At 36.3% G+C, this 27651-nt stretch overlaps 1 protein-coding gene across 4 annotated transcripts in view; it reads right to left on the reverse strand.

Moving 5' to 3' along the window:
- Positions 1-84: 84 nt before the first annotated feature.
- Positions 85-27651, reverse strand: part of rictora (RPTOR independent companion of MTOR, complex 2 a) — a 39940-nt gene continuing 12373 nt past the window's right edge. The window contains exons 16-38 of one of the 4 annotated variants that reach the window (XM_067405743.1): positions 27005-27105; positions 26726-26891; positions 22678-22779; positions 21926-21972; positions 21676-21811; positions 19559-19758; positions 18994-19120; positions 17147-17311; positions 16827-16903; positions 15996-16074; positions 15785-15894; positions 15149-15236; positions 14969-15061; positions 14751-14857; positions 13005-13234; positions 11230-12226; positions 8718-8925; positions 7867-7951; positions 7065-7277; positions 4784-4942; positions 3443-3566; positions 3213-3351; positions 85-901 (exon numbers count right to left, since the gene is read on the reverse strand). In XM_067405743.1, coding sequence (XP_067261844.1) covers positions 830-901; positions 3213-3351; positions 3443-3566; positions 4784-4942; positions 7065-7277; positions 7867-7951; positions 8718-8925; positions 11230-12226; positions 13005-13234; positions 14751-14857; positions 14969-15061; positions 15149-15236; positions 15785-15894; positions 15996-16074; positions 16827-16903; positions 17147-17311; positions 18994-19120; positions 19559-19758; positions 21676-21811; positions 21926-21972; positions 22678-22779; positions 26726-26891; positions 27005-27105 — 3825 coding nt within the window. In that variant the 3' untranslated portion in view covers positions 85-829. The remainder of the gene's footprint in view (positions 902-3212; positions 3352-3442; positions 3567-4783; positions 4943-7064; positions 7278-7866; positions 7952-8717; positions 8926-11229; positions 12227-13004; positions 13235-14750; positions 14858-14968; positions 15062-15148; positions 15237-15784; positions 15895-15995; positions 16075-16826; positions 16904-17146; positions 17312-18993; positions 19121-19558; positions 19759-21675; positions 21812-21925; positions 21973-22677; positions 22780-26725; positions 26892-27004; positions 27106-27651) is intronic. The other 3 variants (XM_067405744.1, XM_067405745.1, XM_067405746.1) reach the window with 3 other exon arrangements.

Raw genomic sequence — 27651 nt, forward strand, 5'->3', positions numbered from 1 at the left:
CACCTTGACAGCTTTTATGATTCACCCTGGAGGTGGTGAAAACATACACACTATTATCAGTCAAACTCCCTCTGTGATTGAGTATATGTGTGTGTATCAGTGCTCACATGCTCTTTGTCTGCGCGGTTTTTTTTTTTTTTGAGAATATCCTGCACGAGTATTTCTGAGACTTGCGGACGACAGATATCCAACAAAAGATGCGTGACACAAAGGTTCGAATGTCCCAGACTACGTTTTTTTCCCCAAAACACTGAATTCTGATTGTCTGGAGGTAATAAAAACTCCAAACACACATACAAAAGAAAAGAAATTAATAAATAGTACAAATGTAATCAACGTTTCGCCCATTCTCTCACTTCTGGAAGTCTTCAATTTCTAGTCAAAGCATTTGCACTGAATCCAAAGCAGTCACAGAATTTTTTGTAGTGTTTACGTGATATTTCGAAACATTGGCATGGGGGGATATGTACACACACCAGTGCAGAGAACAGTTTATCTCCTCTGTGCATCCAGCGCTCTTAAAGTGTCAACAGCTTTTTTTTTCTTTTTTAAAATAGTCTTTGTGATGTTTTTTTGTGAACAAGGAAGTGTTCCGGTTCACCTGTTTCACAGTCTGAAGACGTTATTTGGTAAACTGCTCCTCTTTCAGAAACACCGTCTGAAGTCCAGGGGCTCGTTTCAGTATTCCTGTAATCGCTTCCTCCATCCACAGCCTGCTTTCCCCTCCTCCATTTTCAATTAACTGTGTGTATCTGTGCCGTATGGGAGGTGAGGTGATGGAGGGATGGGGGATAACGGCGATGAAGTGTTCAGGAAGCTGACGGAGTTATCAAGACTCTGCAGTCTCCATCGGAACTGGCTGCACTGGTTTAGTCAACACAGCTTCAGCTTCATCATACAGCTGGAGACAAAAACACAGTCACCATCACAGACACACTATTAAACCCTAGTGGTGGACCGATATCACAAGTTCAACATAATATTTTCAATTCAAAATTCACAGATAAATATTTATATTTTGGTTTGTGGTTGGTAAGATGTTTTAATGTTTTTGAAAAAAGTCTCTTATGTACGGAAGAGGATTAGGGCCAAGCAATAATAAAAAAATAAAACCATCTCGAGATTAAAGTTGTTACATTTCGAGAAAAAAGTCAAGATAAAATGTTGAGAATAAACTCGTTAAATTACGAGAAAAAAGTTGTTAAATTACAAGAACAAATTCGTTAAATTACGAGAAAAATGTCATTAAATTTCAAGAAAAAAGTCGAGATAAAATGTTGAGAATAAAATTGAGAAAAAAGTCGAGATAAAATGTTGAGAATAAAGTCGTTAAATTACGAGAAATATGTCGTTAAATTTCGAGAAAAAAGTCGAGATAAAATGTTGAGAATAGTCGTTAAATTATGAGAAAAAAGTTGTTAAATTACGAGAACAAATTCGCTAAATTACGAGAAAAATGTCGTTAAATTTCGAGAAAAAAGTCGAGATAAAATGTTGAGAATAAACTCGTTAAATTACGAGAAAAAAGATAATATGTTGAGAATAAAGTCGTTAAATTATGAGAAAAAAGTTGTTAAATTACGAGAACAAATTCGTTAAATTACGAATTTGTTCTCATAATTTAAATGACTTTTTTCTTGTAATTTAATGACTTTATTCTCATAATTTAATGACTTTATTCTCAACATTTTATCTTAACTTTTTTCTCAATTTAACTACATTTTTCTTATAATTTAACAAATTTGAGATAAAAAGTTGAGAATAAACTCGTTAAATTACGAGAACAAATTCGTTAAATTATGAGAAAAATGACGTTAAATTATGAGAAAACAATCGTTAAATTCTGAGAAAAAAGTCGAGATAAAATGTTGAGAATAAAGTTGTTAAATTACGAGAACAAATTCGTTAAATTACGAGAAAAATGACGTTAAATTTCGAGAAAAAAGTAGAGATAAAATGTTGAGAATAAAGTTGTTAAATTATGAGAAAAAGTCCTTAAATTACGAGAACAAATTCGTTAAATTATGAGAAAAATGTCGTTAAATTTCGAGAAAAAAGTCGAGATAAAATGTTGAGAATAAACTCGTTAAATTACGAGAACAAATTTGTTAAATTATGAGAAAAATGACGTTAAATTTCGAGAAAAAAGTCGAGATAAAATGTTGAGAATAAAGTCGTTAAATTATGAGAAACAAGTAGAGATAAAATGTTGAGAATAAAGTCGTTAAATTATGAGAAAAAGTCCTTAAATTACAAGTAATTTAACGAATTTGTTCTCAACATTTTATCTCTACTTTTTTCTCATAATTTAACGACTTTATTCTCAACATTTTCTCTCAACTTTCTCGAAATTTAACGACATTTTTCTTATAATTTAACAAATTTGTTCTCGTAATTTAATGACTTTTTTCTCGTAATTGAATTACTTTATTCTCAACATTTTATCTCAACTTTTTTTCTCGTAATTTAATGACTTTATTCTCAACATTTTATTTCGACTTTTTTCTCGAGTTTTTCCTCAAAATTTAACAACTTTAATCTCAAGATGGTTTTATTTTTTTTATTATTGCTTGGCCCTAATCCTCTTCCGTACTTATGCTCATCAAGGCTGCATTTTTTATTTTATTTTCACTGGCACACCCCTGTCCTAGTTTATATCATATCTCTCTGGTCGCACTCAGTTCGTCCAACTTACACAATTTCGATCGAGATAATCTACAGTTACTACTGGTGTTCAGGAAATATGGTATCCACTTTCACTGCTACACTGTTGAAACTCAGCTCAAACTGTCTTCCAAACCCCCTGGCTCTTTTCCTCCTGCTTTTTTGTCCAGCTGTTTAGCTGAAATTAAAGACTGGCTTTCAGCTAACTTTTTAAAACTCAATAGCGATAAAACCGCGATCCACTTTTGATCAATTTAATGCTTCTGTGCTGAATAAAAGCTAAATAAAATTATATATAGACACGTGTATGTGTGCTAATTTGTGATTTTAATGACAGTCATACAATAGAGAAAAATTAATCTTGAATATATTATATATTAATATTTTAATTTTTAATAATTTTAGCCAAGTATGGCTTTGAGTCTGTAATCAAATGCAGAAGCTACAAACCTTTCTGAGCACTATGAACTCAGATACCTTCAGTTCAGGTGCTGTAAAATTATTTTGGTGGAGATTTATTACAGAGGCATTTCAGAGTGATGTCATACCGGAATGAACTGCACATCCTGGAAGAGCTCTTGGATGAAGCGGCGTGAAGCCAGACGGAACATGCAGTTGGCCAGCAGGAAGGAAACCTCAGAGTACAGGCAGATGTCATCGAATGCATACGGAAACTTCTCCTTTATCCTGCAGAGGGCAGCAGACCATTACACAGGAATGAAATCAGAACACACACACACTCACTCACGCTTACACGGTATTTCTTGCTTGATCTTACGTGAGTAATCCGGTTTCGTGTCCTTTGGTACCGACTGAAGAGCTGAGGTTGATGACGAGTCGCAGAACCTCTTTCCTCAGGAGAACTCTGCAGGCTGGACCGTCCTCAGATATCGCCTTCCCACCTACACACACACACACATTGGGTTTTATGTTTTATGGGGACTTTGGGGACTATTTTTACTTTTTCAAAAAACATAATTTAGTATCATTTATAAGCTGTTTTCCTCATGGGGACCAAAAGCTGTCCCGATAAGGATTTTGGATATTGCCATCTATGTGTGGACATAGATTGTCTCCATAACATTGGGTCTAAATGAACCACACACACACTCACACACACACGGTTTTCTATCATCGACCTTCCATTCTTTTTATACTGAAGTAATGATATTTTCTTTCTCCTAAACCACATAACACAAACTTCTCCTCATTTTTACATATAGACATTATGTGTTAATGCACAATATATCTGTGACCGTATCTGTGTTGGACAATTTCAATATTTTCTTACATTATTTTGATACTGGAAGCCAATAATATCAAGTTCTTTTTTTAACAGTTCATTATTTATCCTACACATTTACATATTATTAGTTCTGCTTTCCCTGGGAATCAAACCCATGACCTTGGCACAGCTAGTGCCATGCTGTACTGTACTATTATCATTATTATTATTATTTTAACTGGTCCCACTTTATATTAAGTGGCCTTAACTACTATGTACTTACATCAAAAATAAGTACAATGTACTTATTGGGTTCATATTGAATTGCAAATCACTTTTGCTACTATTGAGGTGGATACGGGTAAGGTTAGGGACAGGTTTAGTGGGATGGGTAGGTTTAAGTGTAGGGGTAAGGGTTAAGGGATGGGTCAACTGTGTAATTATAAATGTAATTACAGAAATTAATTACAGATGTAATTACATGCAGGTGTTTTTCAAATATAAGTACAATGTAAAAACATGTATGTACACAATAAGTGCCTTATATCAAATCATTAATTTAAATGTAAGTACATAGTAGTTAAGGCCACTTAATATAAAGTGGGTCCAATTAAACAAAATGTAATTTAAAAAAAAATAAAAAAACAAGTTCACTCTTTAATTAGACAAGATTTCAAAAGAAATTTGTCAGTATAAATTGCATGTCACTATGTACCTTGATGTTATACTGTTACTGATACCCCAGTAAAACATCCACATATTTCCAGGAACTGAAAAACTCCAGAAAAATGGAAAAATGGTTGTGAAAAGTGTAGGTTGCGTCTTAGTATGTGGTTTCAGAATCTCAGAGGTCAAACAGAACTAGTCTTGTGCATTGATGGGATCTGATCTCACCCAGTATGATCTCTGCGCTGGGAGTGCTGCTGGACGATCCCTGACTGACGGCCGCATCGCTGCAGCCCGAGATTCCTGAAAACTTGGACTGGGCGACCACCTCCAAGTGATTATGGGAAGGCTGGCTGTGCCACTGAGAGAAACCATCAGACAGATCTGCTGGAACATAAGACTAAATTACTAATTTTCACCCAAATCTGGAGACTGCAAGACTGACCCTACAACTGTTTGAACCTACAACCTATCCAGTTACCACATCCCAGATCTGTATCCATTAACCTACACCCAGGGCCGTCGCAAGGGGGGTGCGAGGCCCTGTGCGAAGTTGACTTGCGAGGCCCTCTCTGCAATTGATTTGCGTGCATGTGTGCGGGTATTGCTATAGTAACGAATCCAACTTTCGCGCATCTGTAAAAAAGTGGTTTGACCTATTTCAGATGCTGCAATTAGAATTTAAAATGGAGTGAGTAAAACTCTGTATACAATCTTGACATGTGTGGTAATAGGCTATTGTGCGATCTAGCCTATATGGCATAATGATAACAACAACAACAACAATAATTAAAAGCGATCTTAGGGAATAATAACTAGCCTAAATAAGAATGGTAAAATAAGATCTAGGTCTAATTGTAGTTATGAGGTAATCATTTAAAAATATTTTATTTTAAAATGTGCAAACATTCACTCTTATTCATCCAATAGTGAAAACGCAAACGTTTCTTGTCACATTCATTTATGATTTACATGAATCATTATGGCATAATTTAAATTCAAAACGGCGAAATTTCATAGAAAGTTGAGTAGTTTGCATCACTAGATTAGATAATCTATCACTACATAGTCTAAAACAGCCTATTAAATCGTTATCAGTTGACACATTTCTACTGTTTAATCGTGTCTACCAGCACATCGCTCAACCTTGTATGCCGGATTATATATTTTAGTCACCACGGCCACTTGTTGAATTTATGCCTCACCTTGAACTTCATCTTGTTGCAACCCGTTGGCCTGGTTAGCCTCAGTGATGTAGGTTGTGTTGCTTGTAGTCGCAGTATTGGCTAGGGCTGTGACGGTAACGTTAGGCATGACAACCGCGCCACCGCGGTCGTGGAGCGTCACCGGCGGTAGTGTGACGTCATATATAATACATATTTATATATCTCAGAGATCGCGTTAACTGAAAATTTTCCGTCTTTGATGGAATTTTTTTTAGCAGTGACGGAAAAAAATCTGCAGTCCGTCATTTTGACAGATTATGTAGTTTGTATGTAAGCTTGTAATTCCCACCCCGTCCAGTAGGTGGTGAGCGCGCTCCAGTGTGGCAGCAGAGCGCGAGTTCAGTCTCCAGAATTAAATGAAAACGATGCGCTTGATGGATTACACACAGACGATCACCCAGTTTAAGTAAACTGTATAATAATAAAGTTACTTATGCTTACTTACATAATTAAGTTTTGTTATTTTTCTTGCTAAGTTAATGGTCAACGAATGGCTTTTCTGAGTTATAATGGTACGTGACATTGTTTGCAACACTGATTGAACTGACGTTCGGTAAACTACTGTATCTTTCAACATATTTTTTTATTTATTTTCATTCATGTTTATTTCGTTCTGTACAGTAGTAAAGAGGAAAGGATGATCGCATTCACTCACAATCCGTGACAAGAGTTCAAGATGAAAACTGAAAGTGACGCAGCTAGTCTTTGATCAACTTTCTTTTCATTATAGGCTATAAATGCATAGCCTACGCCAATTTGCTTATCATGTAAGTTTTCCCTTTCCCTTTCCCCCACCACCGCGACATCTTTCTTTTTAATTCGTTTCCGTTTCTCGCCACCCTGACTCGTGTTTACGAAATCGGTCGCGCTCTCGTGCAGCACCCGACATTTTTTCCTCACAGAGTGAGCAGCTCATAGTGGTGCGAGCATGCAGAACGTAATATCGAAATTTGAAAATTAATAATTATTTGCAGATTTCTTTTCATGTGGCCTTGATTATACATAATTGCGAGACAGATGAATTTTATTTATTATCGATGTTTGGTGGAAAACTAATAAAAAAATAGACATAAACTACATAAAATGCAGGCCAAGAGCGAGGCCCTCTAGAGGCGCGAGGCCCTGTGCGGTCGCACACTTGGCACAGCCCTTGCGACGGTACTGCCTACACCACCTCTAATAACACTAGAAAGCAGCAGCATCATACACATTTACAAAAAAGATGATTTATGAAAATTAAAATGCTTGAATTTGTGACTCTGGCACTAAGTGTGTTTGCTCACCTGTGCGAGTGTGTGTGTTGTTCAGGTGGCTGTGTGTGTGAGAGCCAATGGTCGTGAGAGCGCTGCAGTAGAGGCAGTTCTGCTCCGTGTGCTCCTGTAAGCCTGTCGTCTCATCAGCGCCCAGCAGGTGGTGCTGCTCCGACCGGCTGCTGTTTAACAGCTCCGTTATGCTCACCTGAGTCTTCAGAGGACCACGACATGAATCTAAGAAACCTACAAACACAGACAGGAAAAACACACAGATTCATACTAAGATGTAGTGTTTCATAGTTACATATTTATTATATACACTACTGTTTGGGGGTCAGTAAAATAAATTAATAATTTTATTGAGCAAGGACACATTGAATTAAAAGTGACAGTAAAGACATTATTAATGTTACAAAAAGTGTTTTTTTTTACTGTCTGTTCAAAGAATCCTGAAAAAAAATATGAAGCGGCATGTTTTCAACCTTGATAATAGTCAAATGTAAATGTTTCTTGAGCAGCAAATCAGCATATTAGAATGATTTCTAAAAGATCATGTGACACTGAAGACTGGAGTAATGATGCTGAAAACTCAGCTATGATCACAGGAATAAATTACATTTTAAAATATATTCAAAAAGAAAACATTTAATTGAAATTGTAATACTTTCACAATGTCACTACTTTACTTTTTACTGTATATTTGATCAAGCCTTGGTGAGTTGAAAAAATCTTACTAACCCCAAACTTTTGAAAGGTAGTGCATTTCTATTTAATAATTATTAATGATACGAGAAATACAGAAAAATAAGGGTGATGCTACAAGCAGTCATACCATTAGATTCTCCAAAAAGAAATTTGGATGATTTTTCTTCAGCAGGAGGGCTTGTTCTCTTCTGGAAATATGAAGTTTCTTTAATCTAAAAATAAAATAAAATTTTAAATGAAAGTAAACACTTACACTCAACACAATTAAAAGACTTACAGGGAAATCAAGTAGTTTTTCATAACTTGAAGAAAAAAAAGAAAAAAAGTTTCTACAAAAAAGCAGAGAACTACGGAAATTAGTTTCTGCCACTAAATAAAAGATAAAAAAGGTAATTGTGACATTTTCTCTCAATTCTGACACTTTTTTTTTTTAGAACTGTGAGAAATAATCTCGCTTTTGCAAGTTAAGTCAGAATTGTGAGATATAAACTCGCAATTGGGAGAAAAAAAAGTCAGAATTGCAAGAAAAGAATTAAATTGTGAGATATAAACTCACAATTTGAAGAAAAAGGTCAGAATTGAGAGATATAAACACGCAATTGTGAGAAAAAAGTCAGAACTGTGAGATATAAACTCGCAATTGGGAAAGTCAGAATTGCGAGAAAAGGAGTCCGAATTGTGAGATATAAACACACAATTGGGAGAAAAAAGTCAGAATTGTGAGATATAAACTCGCAATTGGGAGAAAAAAGTCAGAATTGGGAATTAAAAAGTCACAATAATCTCCTAAACTGATTAATTCCTTGGCAGAAACAAGCTTCCATAAAGAACAGTGGTTATGTCATGTCCATAGTGGGAGCAAAAAGGTTCAAATACTGCACCTTCAAATGAATCAACACTCATGAAAACTGAATCAAATTCATATAAACCTCTATATACTCCACATACAAATTAATAAAAGTACATGACAAAATGTACCTGAAACATTTGGTTGATGTCCAGGGGTAGCGCCAGCCCGATGTAGTCCTCACTGCAGCCATAGGCGGCGCTAGAGACCATAGAGCGCATGGAAGAGGAGCGCTGCAGGGTGGAGTGATTGATCGGACTAAGCAAGTCCTCCTTATCCAGAGACGCAAAACTCAGAGCTTTCAAAAACCTGAGAGGAGAGCGAACACAAGCACACGCACTGCAAAACATTAGCTCTAATCGCTTTTATTACAATGGTCTACGAACAGTCAACAAATGTTCGAACAACAGCTATTAATCAAAACCTTTACAACTGACACAACTAAAAACATTTTATACCTACTCCTGGACATCCACCTTCAGCAAATAATTTGAATCCTGACACAAAATACCTGGCTGTAATTTTGAGTAAACATAAAGGCTGTATCCATGAACACCAAATTAATAATATGCAATAGTATGCAGATAGTATGCTTAGTCTTCTAAAGATATTTCCATGCCTTTTTAGTTGTTTGAGTCGAGTTTGTATTGGATCTGCAGGAGTAGATCAAGCATCCCAGGTCAGCACCACATCAACAAGGTTTGTGGTTTTCCTAAAGCAGTGTTTCCACAACCATCTGACCGAGTCTTTGATGTGTATTAGTATCCAGTCACTCACTCATCACAAAATGTGAATGAATGAGTGAAAGATGGAGAAATTATTCGGGGAAAATGACTGGAAAAGTAGTTGCATGGGACGGGATGTTGCCTTGTACTCTACAGTGTTTCTATGATGGAAACTCTACAGTGGTCAGAGCTAATGAGGGGATCCTACACTTGAGCTGCTCTACCCACCATGGCACAAGAGTTCTGGACACTCTGCGTTGGGAGCTGAACGGCCCAGAATAGCTTTTATAAGAATACCTGAGGACCAGCAAAAAACACCCTGAACTTTAATTTCACTTTCATCTAGGAGTGAATGTCACAAACTTGATAAGAACATGTCCAAAGTCATATTTCAACCCAATACAAATACATTATATATGTATATGCCCAAACCCAAAACATATACATTTTATATATATATATATATATAGGCGTGTAATGGTGTAATGGTATTCGTCCCGAACCGTATGGTACAGATGTCTCAGTTCATGCAGTTAGAGGACGAATACAGTTAGTTACAGGTGATCCACACTCCAATCCAGAAGGGGGCGCACGCAGTAATACAATGCTGTTTGCGAATCGCCACAATAGGAAAGAGCAGAAGAAGAACAGCGCATACGCAAATGACTTGAGCGCTTGAAAACAAAGTCCACTAGTTAGTGTGCCCACATCGAATGTGTCTTTCTGCACTCATGGACAAAGGACAATACTTTGAAATGCTCCTGCACTGAACTGTGCGCGAAACGGGGTGGAACGTTGAAAAAGTTAAGTATAGGAGGGTTGGGCTTAAGCTTTGAATGTTTAAATATATTTTAAGTTTAGCAAAAAAAGGACTAAGTTGTCTTAAGAAGGTTTTAGGACCACTTTGATAAAAGGTTTTGATGCACTTCAAATGTTGACTACTGTAGTTGTTTATTAGCATACATATTAATAGGATATTGGCTGCTTATTAGTATTCATAAAGCAGACATTAATGCCTTAGTCTGCATGACCATATTCTACATTCCATAATCCTACCCAATACCTAAACTTCACAACTAGCTTACTAAATATTAATAATCTGTAATTAGGAGTTTAGGCAAAAGTCATAGTTAATAGGTTAGTTAATAGTGAGAACTGGACCCTAAAATAAAGTGTGACCATTTTTCCTATTGTACCGAAATCGTACCGAACCGTGACCCCAAAACCGAGGTACGTACCGAACCATATTATATATTATATATATATTTGAAGTGGATCAAAACCTTCCATCAAAGTTGTCCTAAAACCTTCTTAGGAAAACTTTGATGAGCTTTTTTGACCCACTTCAAATGTTGACTACTGTATATATAGAAATATATAAAAAATAAAGCTCATTCAGACTTCTTGGACCATCACATCATCATGACACATTTTTTATGAAAATCAGAATTCTGATTTTTTTGTTGTTGTTGTAATTCTTATTAATCTTATTGCGACTTTTTAGATTCTCATTCATGTAGTTAATAAAATAATGTACATTACAGTAATTTTTTTTCTACCATAAATTACCATAATTGTATAATGAATTAATCATCAGACAGTACAAAACAATTACAGGTATCTATAAAAACTTGTAATTTTTTTTTTCTTGGTAAAATGAATTTATATATTGGAGATAATGGCTCATTGAAAAGAAAAAAAAAACTGTCCTTTTTCCTTCTGATTTTGGGGTGAACTATGACCTGGACATGTTCTTGACATGTTTAGTCATATATATATATATATGAGAGAGAGAGAGAGAGAGAGAGAGAGAGAGATCGAGAGAGAGAGAGAGAACTAAAAATAATTATGTAATGAATTTGGATAAAAACTAAGTAGTAGTTAAATGAAAGCTGAAAAAATATTAATGACCGAGTACCTGCGTGGGGTGAGCCGCGAGTCGAGGCTCCGCGTTTTCATGGTGATTGTGTCTGTAAACAGTACATCTTTAGCTGGCGATGCCAACGCTTCACTGTGTGACAGAGATGGGTGGATCCTTTGCTGCTGCAGGCGTTTGAGCGTGGCGTATCCTAGCGCGTCACGGGGGCTTGTGTAGATGTAGCTGCAGTCCACCAGGCTCTTGATGGTGGCCACAGAGGGAGATTTCAGGGACTGCGCCCTGCGTGGCAAAGTGTGCGCCGACCCGGGAGGAACCAGCGAGGTGGAATTGGACTTGGACAACAGGATGTGGTTATGATTGGACTGAGGACTGAGCGAGTGTTGCATTTTCACAGTTTTGGCGCTGACCACCGTGTTGAGGCTGGCGCAGTCCGTATCCATGGCCACGGCAGAGGGGGGCTCTCGGGAAGGGGAGGAGCTCATGGAGCTGATGCCACTGGTTGTAGTGTCCGTGTTGAAGCTCTGACTGCGGCTCTTAAACGTGCCGCCTCCGGGCAGAACAGAGGCACCGTCACATGTCAGCCGCTCCCTGCTGCTCCGCTCTCGCTTATGTTGACCTCTGCCCTCTGAATCTGAGCTCCCCTCAGTGGTGTATGGTTCTGCTAGTGCTTTTATGCCCACAAACGAGGTCTCAAGGCTAACAGTCGGGCTGCGGGGCATGCGACTGCCATTATAAAACACCTCGCTCTGCCCCGAGTGGCCTGGAGAAAAGTTTGAGGGTTCGGTTACGGTCCGGTTACGCCTCAGGAGCTGGAGCTCTTCAGGTGATTTTCCAGCATTGATTGTGCCTTTAGTGTCAGTGGGGCTTCGCCCCTTCTTACTGGGAAGAGACAAGGAGTTGAGAAAGCGGTTTCTGAGATGCGAGGGGGTGAGGATGGTGAAAGGGCTTCTGTCCTTTGAGGTTTTTGTGTGCATAGATAGAGAAGAGTCCTCGTACATGTCCAAACCCTCGCGGTCGTCATCCATGAAATACAAACCTGAGAGCGACACATGCAATATTACAATAGACGTAAAATTTAAAACAACAGATTGCAATGATTATTTATGCATACAATGTTTTATTATGTTTGTTGTGCATGTGTAGATACTACAATCTGTTACGGTTAACTAAAACCAAGTACAGTATTAATAATAGTTTTTGTTAATTGAAATAAAGCTCAAAAGGTCTTGATTTCCACCGAAAATAAAATAAATAAATAAATAAAATAAATAAATAAATAAAATATTTTTCTAAACATCCTTTAAACAACCTCGATTTACAAAAAAAAAAAAAATTCTATTAAATAAGATAAACTAAAGAAGGATTTCATTTCTTTCATTTATCTTGAAACAGAGATATAATAATGAAAAAACCTTGAAACATGGCAATATTGTAATAAAAATATTATGCAACTCTGCAATATAATGCAATTATGCAACTGCTATAATAGTAAATCTATCTAGTTTTATGATGCTTAGGCATTTAGACCAAAAAACTGATTAAGCCCCTTAACACCAAGAACAATAACTATATTAAACTATATTTGTTCTGCTGTACACAAATAAAAATATTTTGAAGGATGGAAGTCAGTGGGGTCCATCAACTGTTTGGTTACCCATATTCTTCAAAATATCTTCTTTTGTGTTCAGCAGAAGAAAGAAACTCAAACAGGTTTGGAACAACATGAGGGTGAGTAAATGATGACAGAATGTTCATTTTTGGGTGAACTATCCCTTTAAGAAAAGTTGACATGTGAACCGTGTGCATTGACTCACTGGGTTGACTTTCGCTCTCGCTGTTGTGGCGTGAGCTGGTGGACTCAGAGTTGAGACTGAGCGTGCTGGGCACAGACGACAGTTCACTGGGCAGCGGAGCGTCCACTTCCTCAGGGACGACAGGCCACTGCTGCCTGCGGCTGTGCCGTACAGAGTCCCATCCCAAAGCCTTCAGCACATCGCCGCCCTGCCGTGTCCGACTGATCACGCCCAGCACATACACACAAGTACTGCACAGACAGAGCTGTTCGTTACTTACTGGACATATGCTGCAAGGTTATTTTATCTCTTTCCCTGACATTTTTTTTTTTTTTTTTTTTTTTTTTTTTAATATATATATTTGCCAGCCACTGCCAGCAATTTTGATAATTTTCACAAACCTTTCATGGACCACAGAATATTTTGTTGTATGAATATCTACACATTTTGAACAAAAAGAGATTCTGTACTCTTTCAGAAGATGTGTAATAGCACCCCCTACCATATAACAGTGAAAACATGTAAAGCCTGAAAATTCTGTCAATGGCGGGGAAAGAGTTAACTGTATTTTACACCATTACTATTTTAGCACTTTGGAAAAACAGACATTGAGAGTGTCAAGAAAAGAAACGTTCACATTTGTAAAATATGAAAATATGTTCTACACTACCGTTCAGTTTGGAGTCTGCAAGATTTTCAAAATTTGAAAGAAGTTTCTTCAGTTCACTAAGACTGCATTTATTTGATCAAAAATACAGTAATAACAGTAATACTGTGAAATATTATTTTCCTATTTTATTATATTTTTATGGAGCCCCGCACATGACATGCAAAAAAAAATTAAATCGTGCACACGATTTACTGTTTCGTTCCCTCGATTTATAAATCATACGCATGTTTGAATAAATCGAGGGAACGAAATAGTAAATTGTGCGCACGATTTAGCCAGCTATTTTTGTTTCTGCATGTCATGTCCGGGGCTCTGTATATTTTAGATATTTTGACAGCTGTATTTACTCCAGTCCAGTGTCACATGACCCTTCAGAAATCATTCTAATATGTTGATTTGCTACTCAAGAAACATTTATTATTTTCAATGTTGAAAACAGATATTTTAATATTTTTGTGGAAATGTCTTAACTGTCTTAACTTTTATTCAATTTAATGCATCTCTGACAAATAAAAGAATCAATTTCTTTAAAAGAAACCTGTCTGACCCCAAGCTGCATGTAAACATTGCTTTACAGTAGTTACGTCAAACTACCAGGCTTACTTTTTTGCTGGTCATGACATTAAAAGATTAGGTCTAAAGGCCCATTCAAACCAAGGACGATAACTATAACAATTATCATCCACACCAATGCACAATACCATTCTGTTTATTTTAAGTGCACGCTGCAGTTGTCTGCGGTTTAAGTTCTTAAGCTCTTTAAAGTCAGGTGGATTATGGCTGGCTGTCAATCAATTAATCATTCATCAGCGGGAAAAAATATTGTTGTGAAAGTTATCAACAATATCGTTTCTCTGTGTCGTTATAGTTGCAATGTGGACTTCCCTATTTTCACAGAATTAGAACAATTATTAAAACTATATCTTTATCGTTTATGTTACAGTTATTGTCCTTGGAGTAAATGAGCCTTATCTTGTGCAGAATGAATATATATTGGATAGGACTGTTATGCATCGGCCTTTTGGTTTCCGATAGATGCTGTCCATGGGCATTAAGTTGCAAATAGCCGAGAATGTTCCTATATTAGGCAGTCTTACCCACGTATGGACAGAACCTCACAGTGCTGAGCCAGAGCAATAATATCTGGAATCACATTCTCCTCCTGTAGGAGGTTCAAACCCCAGTTTGAGCTGCCAATGTTGCCCTGAAACATTTCAAATGTTAAACATTAAAACCATAAACACCACATACAAAGAGACATTTAAGGACATCCTTAGCTACTCAACACATACAGTAAGTAAAAACCATCACTGACCAGAGCCCATAGCGCAGCCTTCAGCTGTTTAACACCTTCCCATTTATCCAACACTGGAGATCGAACTGTGTAGCTAAGATCCGGGATAACACCCTAAAAAATACATAAATTAACAAATAAATCCACAAAAACACACAAAGCTATAGAGTGACAGCAAGTAGCATGTGCATAATCAGGTACCTGAGCTTCCAGCAGCAGGCAGCCGGTTTTATCATGGACCAACTGCCCATATAAATGCACAGGGAGAAAGACATTTGGCCTCTGTAACCTACAACATGAGAGCGAGAGATATATACTGCAGTTAAAAAAATTAAATAAATTAATAAAAAAAAAGAAAAAAAAAAAGAGTACGCTCCATATTCATATATTTTAGTATTATTTATATACTATTAAAATATTTACTAACATTTTGAATGAGCTTTTATGGTAACACTTTACAATAAAGTTCCATTTGTTAATATTAGTTCACATGAAATAACAACATAACAGGACAATCTCACGAACCAAAAATGAAAAAAAAAGAAATTTAGCCATGATGTCCTCAGTGACTCAGACGGCGGGAGTCTCTTATGTTACATCCCAAAACACAACATTTGTAATGCCTCTGTGGCTCAGACACCGTAAAACTCCAGCTGCTACAGCGAGGATACAGAAACAGCACACTCTGTGCTTCTCACTCAGGGTTGTGTCTATGCTAATAGGGCAGTTCATCATGGGATGTGCTTAACTATGTGCAATAGTAGTGGTAATTTGCTAATATATTAAGAACTGACTTCTTCATTTACAACATATTTACAAGAGAAGCAGTGCTTAGACCTTTGGTTGCTGCGCCGGACATAATTGTCTCCGTCAACAGGTTTGCGGTATGTTGTGAGAGCTTCATTCATATGCTCTTCAATCATGTCCACATACTTCAGATTATACTCCTGCAAAAACACACATGGCTTAACACTTCTTCAATCAAGAGGAACAAACAGACACAGGCGTGAAACAGACTGAGACAGAGTTATTGTTTTGATGCTTTCACCTTCTGCCATTTTTCTAGCTGTTTGTTGACGTAGCCTCTTTCGTTGAGGTAAGAGAAGCCCTTTGGGATGGACAGAAACCTACAGAGGAAAACAAAAGAGACATTTAACATTACCAAACAACTTACAAATGAGGAGTACAACAGCTTATGAACTTATTTAAATATTTAATTTTACACAGTTAACAGATTCAAAAATTATATAAATAAATGGCATAACTGGATATTCAGTATTTATCAGTAAATGATGGAGAAAGCTCAATGATGGTACATTTAAAAAAAAAAAAAAAATCTCATGGACTTTTATCAAAAACTATTTGCATTTTTTTTGTATAATACATTTTAAAAACATGAATAAAATGTAGATTATTGCAGCACCAGTAAAACATCTTTGCATATTACATGCATATTTCATTTAAAGGGTAAGTTGCATTAAAATTTGAAAGGAAATATGAATATAAATAAGGCAATTCATATTGTTATTAAATATCAAAGTAACTCCAAGCAAAAGAGAAATTTGAGATTAAATTATGAAAATTAATTAATTTCAATAATCGATTTAACTGTGTTAGGACCAAAATGATAATTCTATAATCACAGTAACAGTATATATATATATATATATATATATATATATATATATATATATATATATATATATATATATATATATATATATATATATATATATATATATATATATATATATATATATATATATATATACTGTTACTGTGATTATATATATATATATATATATATATATATATGCATTATGTATATAATGCATTTATGTTGTAAGCATACAGTAACTAAAAACCAAGACTGTTTTACCTCAACAGCAGCAGAAGGCCTTTCTCTCCCAGGTGAGACAGAGCAGGTTTCATGTGGATCAGAGCATGCAGGTTAGCCTGGAGTGATCACAACACATCAGAAATAAAAAGCATCAGAGTTGCTGTAAGAAACACATTTAACTAATACAAATCAATCAGCATCCTGGGTAACACTTTATAACTTCAAAATACAGGATTACATTATTTAATGCTTAGCAGATCATTACCTAAATATTTAAGACATTTTCACATTAATTTCTGAAACTACATGAAAAAATGATCTGCATTAAATCAACTTCCTGTAGCTGTGATGCTAATTACCTTGTCTTCACAAGCTTCGTCTAGGATGTCCAGTGCCTCCATGGAGACGGTTTTGTTGTGGTCATGCAGCTGGGTGACTAGCAACTCCATTCCCCAGTTACTGAAGAACTCAACATTAGCGCGCAGCAGCACGCGCAGGTGTTTGGTGGCGTACAGACGGCAGTTCTGTAGCAGGACATACAGGAAGAATCACTCAATCACTCATTCACATCAGTCTGAATTCACTTTAAATGTTTTTTTTTTTTTTTTTTACAGGAATCATATACGAGATAAAACAGTAATCTGACATATAACAAATCTTGTGTTTCATTAAAGAATATGAATGAAATGCAGATCACTACAGAATCAGTAAAACACCTTTACATTGTTGTATTTACTGCTATTTACTTTTTTTTTTTTTACTTTTTTTTTTTTTTTTTTTAAAAAAGTTATTTGCTTGCTTTTAAAGGGGACCTATAATGCCCCTTTCACAAGATGTAATGTATGATGTAAAATTTAAGTCTCTGGTGTCCCCAGAATGTGTCTGTGAAGTTTCATCTCAAAATATCCCACAGATCATTTATTATAGCTTGTCAAATTTGCCCCTATTTGGGTTTGAGCAAAAACACACTATTTTTGTGTGTCCCTTTAAATGCAAATGAGCTGCTGCTCCCGGCCCCCATTCCAGAAGAGGGAGGAGCTTTAACAGCTCGTGCTTCGGTTGCTCAACAACAACAAAGCTGGAGAATCTCACGCAGTCAAAATGAGGATTGTCAGTAACGATGTTCAGCCTTACATTGTTCAAACCGAAGTCGACACTGATGAAGAGACTCAGGAAGAAGTTACAACTTTTAGAATGAAACTGGACGTTTCTGAATGGTTAGTGGATAAATTTATGTAGTTACTGTGGAGTTGATTCAACTCATTGACTAGCATGTGCCGTCATGTTAAATTTTTGTGCAAATCCAGCGTTGAATTGATCCTCGTTTGTGAAGCAGTCCGGTGTAAAATGACGGCATGGCAACACTCTTTGCATTGAACTTTGAGAGTCTTAACTTTGCAGATGTTGTTTATGCTTAAACAGCAACATTAGACACTTATTAAAGTTAAAAATGTGAAATCATAATCAAGTTAATGGCATATTTAGGTGTTTGAATGCCATGTGCTTGAAAAGTAACTGCAATACCTAAAATGATATTGATGTAGAACACGATGAAATGAGCAAAAGGTGTGAAAAATTAAGTCATGAATAACGTATACAACTAACCACAAAGGTTAATGAGAGGGAAGAGAAAGTTTTAAAACCACAAGCGGAGATGAAAGTGACAAATACTACAGTGAAGAGGAAGAGTGCACTAAAAATGACAAATATTGTAGGAGGTGGGGGAAGAACATCCAGCTATTAGACATGAGTCACAGAAATTGATATTCCTACAACAGTAAGATTGAATCAATGAAACGGAATTGGAATTCCCCAAAAAGAAGTATAAAAAGATGCAGATGCTGCCTGAAGTACACCTGATACACTATCGAGGGTAGCTAAAAATCTTAGCTGATTTTGAGTTTGAATTTTTGCATTAACTGCTTTGTATTGTAACCAATAAAAGAAGTGTTTTTATTGTTATGATTGCCTCCTGTGAGACTTTACTAAAAACTACAAACTGAGCCTCAAAAAGAACAACCACAAGAAAGACTTCTACATCATACCTGAAGAATTTCAACCTGCTGGTGGGCGAGTACTTTATGGTTTAGGCTAGATTTGACTATCCTTACCCAATCTGAATAAAGACACACCATCTAACAACATAAAATAGGTCTATATAGTTTTAGATATATGTATATATATATATATATATATATAATCTTACGTCAGTGGCCGCCGTGAGGATCTTGGACAGAATGACTCGAGCGAGTCCATCTCTGCTGTAGTCCAGAGTGGAGACCGTTAGTTTCAGCAGGTGATCCTGGTTTTTCATCGAGCACAAGTTCAACAGACTGTACAAAAGAATCAGAACCAAACATAGTTAATCATACTGTCTGTTACTGAGGCACCATAGTATTAACATGATTGGAAATACTTTTTTGTGCATATTTACAGTTTATTTGTGACAAATTTTCAGTAATGTTCAAGGTTTGCAGGAACACTAAATATTTGTAAGGTTTGTTTTTTTCCTGAACATGATACTATGGTAATACCACAGTTAAATGGAGCAACATGATACCACCATGACATTTTGAAGTATTCTAGAGTAACAAGTAAGGCTTTTGTTTATTAATATGGTAATAATTCAGCACCATGATACTGTATAATTTAATGTACCATTCGTTACCATTACTGTAATATGGTACTGCCACAGGACTTCCACTTCTTCATATAGCCAGAATAATACATTTTATCAGGACATAAACATATTAAATTGTGTGTGTTCTCACCACTGAAATGCACCACATTTCTCCAGCATTTTGACTCCGTTTGGCTGTGAAGACAGAGTACCCAGAAACAGGAAGTAGTGCTGACTGAGGGTGCTAAGGAGGCCATTGCTATGGAGACTGCGTTCAGGTTTAAGCCCAGAAGAGGATGTGAGCCAATGGACAATATCTTTCACAAACTCTTCTAAATACCCCTGTCCATCCTACAAAAACAGAAGACGGTAAACCAAGTTAACTGCTACTAGTTCTGCATGATTTGGGGGTAAAAAAAAAGAAAAAAAAAATTTAAAATGTGATTAAAAACAACAGGCTTGCTGTGCTTGATTGTAGGGTTGCACAAAGTGTTGTGATTATATATAAATATGGCTATAAAATAGTAATAATTAATATAATCATTATTGTTACTAAATAAAAATATATAAATTACTAAACAAAAAACAATAAGAAATATTACTATTGTATTATTTCACTGTGAATGTATTGTATTTAAGAAAATAATTAAATAATTATATTTTACATTGCAACTGTAAAATTACAATAACAGGGTTCGTACACATTTTTACCAATAAAATTCCATGACTTTTCCATGACTTTAAGTAAAATTTCATGACCTAATGTTTCATGAAATGTCTATGTATACATGTTAAATAAGAAGAAAATCCATGTTACACCCAACATATTTTTATTAAAATAAATGACAAGCTTTGTAGTGTACAGTAGAATATGAAATATTTATTTAAATAACGCTTGCACACAGAACGCGTCTTTGCGTCTAAAAACGTGAGACGCGACGCTCAGGAGTGTTTTTTAAAAAAGCGCAGCATAAAACGCGAGAGTCTCGAGACGCGCCTTTGAGACATGATAAAATAACGACAATAACGGAAATAATAGAAATAGGCAAACTGCTGAATTTACAGATACAAGTTTTGACATGGAAAAAAAGAAAATAAGATAATAATGAGCGCCTCCTCCACCATGTTGCCATTATACAAAACAGTTGTCATGCCAACTCGCAACGCTTGCCCCGCCTCCGAGTTCTGATTGGTCCACTGTTTTGGAACTGACATTGATGAGCGGCGCTGCGTGTAAAAGTTGAAATTCTTTTAACTTGAAACCGCGTCTTAAAAACGCGGAGCTCATGTGAGAGGCGCAACAATGTTAAACTAAAAAATAAATAAAAGTGTCCAGCAACACTGTCCTGCACAGTACCTCTGCAGTTAGGGTTTTGTTTCTGGATACAGCACTCAAAATGGTCCCTTGTTTTACAGTGGATGAGAGGGAAGCACCGCAGCTGGGAGCGGGTGTCACGTCAGTCGCACGGATGAAAAAGCCAGCGATTGGGTTGGAAGCAGTCAAGCACGCAGCTGCATACTTTTCATCATGAAGCCATACATTTTTAAATCTGCATTTCCCTGGCATTGCTACACAATACTAACATTAGCTGAAACTGCGTTACCCCAGGCAGAGAACGTTACGTGACGGATAGTGCGAACGTTAACTATTGTAATTTAACTAATATTATCAACTATATTCGAATATACGGAGATTGTGAAACAAATTTCCATGACTTTTCCAAAACTTTGTGGGTTAATTAATTTTTCACAAACTTTTCCAGGCCTGGAAATTGCCATTTTAAAATTCCATGACTTTTCCAGGTTTTTCATGACCGTACGAACCCTGCAATAATCAATTTCTTCATTTTCTGACTTTTATTTTGAAGGAACACCACAGGGAGCCCTTAAAGTCTCTTTGATTGATGAGTGCTTCACATGACGCAGGGTTTCTGCAGGTTTTATAAAAGTATAGACCTTTTTAAGACCATGTAAAGAAAATTTAAGGAATAAATTAAAGGAAAAACAATATGTTAAAATGTTCTCTAAATGTAAATATCTTGTGAGAAAAACAATAAGTTGTATTAGCAACACTTCTGAGTTTGATGTTACAACTTACAACAGATATCCATTACTTTTTGATTCATTTTTACAAAAAAAATGTAGCTTGAATCGCTCTAGAATCACTAGAATATAATAGAATATAACTAGAATAGCCCTAACTGCTACTGTGCTTCTTATGGAGTAATTTAACAAAAGTTCAGGGGTCTCATTTTTTTGCCTTCTCACCTCTTCCGAATCCAAGAGGAACTGGTTGAACTGGCAGCCTGCTACCGTCAGCTGTCTGGCTTTGCCGTGATCCAGCTCCAGAGCTGAGTACAGCTTACTGCTGGGCTTATAGAAATACAGCAAGCGCCTTACAAATCTGCACACAAACACACATATGTTAGGGATGTAGTCTGTGGTTATTTCTTGCTTTGCAAGAAAATGCAGCACATGTCTGATGTCATGATGTGTGCACAACACTCGCTGGTCTTACTTGTGCATCTGCTCGTCCTTGTTGTTTCTGAGGTTAACATTTGGCCACTAGAAAAGAAAAACAACACCACACATAGAAGGGTCGGTAAGATTGTGTAATGTTTGTTAAAGAAACCTATTCTGCTCACCAATGCTGTGTTTATTTGATCAAAAATACAGCAATAAAACTAATATTGTGAAATATGATTACACTTTAAAATAATTATTTTCTATTTGAATATATTTTCAATTGTAATTTATTCCTGTCATGCAAAGCTGAATCTTCAGCATCATGGTCACATGATCCTTCAGAAATCATTCTAATATGCTGACCTGCTCCTCAAGAAACATTTCTTTTTATTATTTTTTTATATGGCAGTTATTATCTAATGCAATGACAATGACACATTTAAAAGTGAGACTAAAGTGTGAAGGTCACTGTATAGCACACTATCATACTATATGCAATTTATGAAATATGCATCATGTATACTGTACACAGCATGTGAATTTTCTGTATGCATGGGATACTCGGATCACCATCTTGACTCACTATTTGATTGAACTGCTAAAAAGCTGAGACATTTGACAGAATTCCAGAATTAAACACTCAATGTAGTAACAATTCAGCATTCTACACTGAGAAAAATAATCAATTGTTTATCATATCCGTTTCACATACCATTTTTCAAAATTAGTTGGCAGTAGGTATACTGTACAGTATGCAGTAAGCATTACACTTGAATTCTATCCAAACGTAGCTTTAGGTTTTACCTTCAGTATAGTGATGATCAGAATCCAGTTCCAGTCCAGGTTCTGTTTGTGATTGAGGACCTGACTGTCCCTCAAGTTCATCATCAATGCTTCTTCAGTGTCCTACACCACACAAACAACAAACGAGTCAGAAACAAAGTCTTCTGTTGAAGTGTCTTATTATATTAATCAATATATACATTGTGTGAATTTCATAAAACCATGTCCAAGTCACTCCAACATGCCAAAAAAGGAAAAAAAATATTTAGCGAAAAGAAATTAAGCCCATCTTTAGGATCATAAAAGGATCACTTTTTTTACATTGTGACATTATTATGCCAAACGAGCACACTTTGACCCTCAAATTCTTAATACCAAAATGCATCTGAATGTTTTTATTTCCAATTATTCTCAATGGTGATTAGTATTCATGTAATTCATGTTATTTAGTGTTATTAAAATGTTAATGTACTATATATACATACACACACAGTGGTCCGAATTCTTTTTACAATAATTCATTGTAAAATCATTCAGATTTTAGTTTTTCAAAGAAAGTGTTTGTTTTATTTCTCATATCTTTTTAGATAACTATCAATCTCAGACAGGTTTAAGTAGTTTGCCATGTCTTACATAAACGGAAACCCTACTTAAATGTCCACTGAAGTGTCTTGGAACGCACACCATTATTCAATGTGTTAACGTAATTTCAACTGAAACAGAGCAGGACATATCGAACAGCTCCGCCCGTTTTTAAAATAGCCTATAGTGTTTTATTTATAATCACAGCTCAGCCAGAACCCTTGAGCTCAGTAAAGCTTTAGTTTCCTTCTAATCTCTAACAAGTTTCTCCAACTAATCTTCTCTATATCACTTTAAAATACAGCATTTTGTGAAGAATTCAAATGGATCCGATACGTTTTGTGGTCTGAGCCGACTCGCGCATATGATCCGCTCTGTGCTCTCGTGTCTCTGGACCAGAGCAGACTGCTCACACTGCAGTGGTTCACGTGACACTGACGTGAAAACGGACTTCATTCAAAAGAGAAACATTTACAGTGGGTGTAGAAATACATTTTCAAACAGTTTTATTGCTGTGGTGTTTTTTTGCAGCATGGGATAGTGCATAGTGCATTGTATTTCAGAAGGCACTATCCTCCTTTTTATACCATAGCTGAAAATGGCCAGTTATGAACTCCACATATCTTGCAAAAGTCATTTTAATGCCCTCCATCTCACTTCCCAATAATCCAGCCCAAATCATCACCCACCAGCTCCTCCCTGACATCACAGTCTTGTTGGAACGTGGTGGCATTCACTATCAATCAAGAAATCCATCCATTTAGACCATTCATTGTAGTACAGCATTAGTCACATGTATACTTCATGTATTTCTAAACCCACTGTAAATGTTTCTCTTTGTGAGGTTTGGTTTGGAGTGGCTAAAATGCATCTTTACACACAATTGCCAGCCTGCCTGGAGAGCTTCTTGAGACTCCAGAGACACCAGCAGCTTCAAATACCTGTTTGCTGCTCAACACTGGCTTTTTTACAGCTGCCCTTTTAATACAATTAATTTTTTTTGACAGGAACTTTCCTCAATAAGCCTTTATCTGACTGAGTTCTGCTGTGCTCTGAATCACTCACAAATCTTATGATAATTTGATAATCCCCATTCAGTTTCACACAATATTAGTTGTTTTCATGCCTTTTGCACAACATTGCACCATTTCATGCTTTTCATCTTCAAAAAGATCTTTCTTTCTCCCCATATTGCATGAGAACTGTGACTTGCTTAATAATGTGGAACAACCTCTAAGTAGGGTTTCCATAGACCTGTCAAATTATTTTGTCTGAGATTGATACCAGTTATCTAAAAAGACATGGATAAATAAACGAACAAACATTTTCTTAGAAAAACTAAAATCTGAATGTTTATTGTACAGAAATCTTACTGATTTGTCTCTTGCATAATAATTTGGAACGCAGTGTATATACAGTCACTTGACTGGAAGCACCCTCTGTCACTTTCTCTCACACACGCATTCACAGTGAGAGAAAGAGAGCAGCTTTTACACATGCCACATGAAGAGAACTGACACGCTAGATCTAAATGCAGGGCTTGAAAGGACTGTCTGATGGACAAGAATTGAAAGAACTGTCACTCCCCCGATCGGGCCAGTGCTGCATCGTCATGAAAGTTTATCATTTGCACATGTTTTTTTAGCAAGAAGAGCCAGTTATCTTTCGAATTGAGCACTTATTGCACTTGAACGGACAATTATGTCTTGGCTAGTATCCTATTAAACATAGTCGGTTATCTTAAAGGTGCCATAGAATGTGTTTTCAAAAGATGTAATATAAGTCTAAGGTGTCCCCTGAATGTGTCTGAAGTTTCAGCTCAAAATACCCAATAGATGTTTTTTAATTCATTTTTTAACTGCCTATTTTGGGGCATCATTAAATATGCGCCGATTCAGTCTGCGGCCCCCTTAAATTCTCAAGCCCCCAAGCTCGCGACTGCCTTAAACAGCAAAACAAAGTTCACACAACTAATATAACCCTCAAAATGGATCTTTACAAAGTGTTCGTCATGCAGCATGTCTAAGTATGGTATTTATTTGGATGCTTACATTTGATTCTGAATGAGTTTGATGGTGCTCCGTGGCTAATGGGCTAATGCTATACTGTTGGAGAGATTTATAAAGAATGAAGTTGTGTTTATGCATTATACAGACTGCAAGTGTTTAAAAATGAAAATAGCGACGACTCTTGTCTCAGTGAATACAGTAAGAAACGATGGTAACTTTAACCACATTTAACAGTACATTTAGCAAAATGCTAACGAAACATTTAGAAAGACAATTTACAAATATCACTAAAAATATCATGATATCATGGATCATGTCAGTTATTATTGCTCCATCTGCCATTTTTCACTATTGTTCTTGCTTGCTTACCTAGTCTGATGATTCAGCTGTGCACAGATGCAGACGTTAATACTGGCTTGTGTAATGCCTTGAACATGGGCTGGCATATGCAAATATTGGGGGTGTACATATTAATGATCCCGACTGTTACGTAACAGTAAAACAACAGTTAAAAAAGAAAACACATATGTAACAATATCAGTCTATCCCGGCATTATGCCTTGAAGTGACAGCAGCCAAATATTCTTGCTGCTTGTCTTGAATAGTGTTTGAAAATTATATTTTATATTTATATTTTATATTATATTTATATAGATTTTTTTCTTTTGCATTGTTCTTGCATGCCATGTAAAAAGTCTGGCAAGTAAAATATAAAATGTCTAGCCAATGGCGTCTCAAGCTTCAGTGTGTCCGTAGAGGGTTGTTGTTCCACATTATTAAGCAAGTCACAGTTCTCATGCAATATAGGGAGGAAGAAAGATCTTTCTGAAGATGAAAAGCATGAAATGGTGCAATGTCTTGCAAAAGGCATGAAAACAACTAACATTTTGCAAAAACTGAATAGAGGTTATTGAACGGTCAAAAGATTTGTACGTGATTTAGAGCACAGAAGAACTCAGATAAAGGCTTATTAAGGAAAGGTTCTGTCAAACAAATTAACTGTTTTAAAAGGGAAAGAAAACAGCGTCTACTCAACATGTCAACAACATGAACCAAACTCTTCCAGTCTCAGCTACAACTACAGTGTTTGAGGGCGGGTCAGAGTAGACATTGTTCGCGGGCAAATTCGTTACAAACCTACGCAGATCCGAGCAGATCCAGTCTGGAATTACTGATGACTCATTTCAGGCAGTTCAGAATCAGTTCTTTCTTCTGAGAGACAATATCCCTCAATTAATTTTTGAAGATTTGCAGACCTTTTACATTCACAAACAGTTATAATACACACTACTTGAAAGGTAATATCCGAAAAAGCATAATATGCGTGCTTTGATGGTTCTAAAAGAAGGCGGCATTTTCTTTAAGCAAAAACTAATTCCATATTTCTTTCTATTGATTTGGGGTTGAAATGATCCAGACATGTACTTGACAGGTCTATTTGACATTCAACAGGCACAGCAATGATATAGTGTGTGTACCTTCATAATATAGATGTCCTTGTGCGGACGCTGGTGCTGGTCTTTCTTGTGAATGGAGGGGGACGTCCTGTGCAGGATGTGATCCAGGTAAAGACTGTAAGGTTTGGGACCACGCCGTTTCTTTTCGTGGAATCGCTTCAGGTGGTTCACGGCTGCGCTGGCACGCCTGGAGAAAACAAGATTCAGAAGCAAACACTAACTACCCATTACCAGAGAACACTGTTGGACACATGCTTGTGGATTATTGTTGAGTGTATGTGTTTGCATTGTTGCACTCACAGACGTTTCTCCTGAGAGATGTCAAAGGAAGCAGCCATGTTGATTAGCGTGGGCAGACAATGCAGATGATGACTATGAGAGTGAGGAAGAATTGTATTGGCCTGGAAGAGAAGAATCAAGATGTAGGTGAACAAAGCATTTTAGATTGAAAAATAAAGGCTAGGCTAATGGGGAAATTAAACAGCAGTCCATATGTGTGTGCAAACAGAGTGCAACATTTACACGCGTCAAGTGACATACACAAGTAAATAACATTTGTTATTTACAAATTGTAACATTACATATATTTTAAATAGCAATGTAAAACAAAAGGTTCACTAAGTAACAGATCAGCCACTATGGTGGTATACATTTTTTTTAACCAAATCAATTTAATTTGTAGGGCTGTCAACTTTAGTCGTTTAGTCGACTAATCGGTCGATGCCGTTTTGGTCGACTGACATTCTCATTGGTCGACCAGTTGCAAATTTTTTTTTTTTTTTTTTTTTACCAATAAAGAAATTTTCATTGATTTACTCCTTGATATTTATTCCTTTTATTAGCAGTTATATATTACTGTATTCTAAATATAATTAGCCTATGTTTTATACCAAACTTTAAATGCTTTAATTTAGGCTATTTTATAACGGCGCCGTAGTTAAGCGCAC

This window comes from Chanodichthys erythropterus, chromosome 13, assembly GCF_024489055.1.
Source record: "Chanodichthys erythropterus isolate Z2021 chromosome 13, ASM2448905v1, whole genome shotgun sequence".
NCBI classification, from domain to species: domain Eukaryota; kingdom Metazoa; phylum Chordata; class Actinopteri; order Cypriniformes; family Xenocyprididae; genus Chanodichthys; species Chanodichthys erythropterus.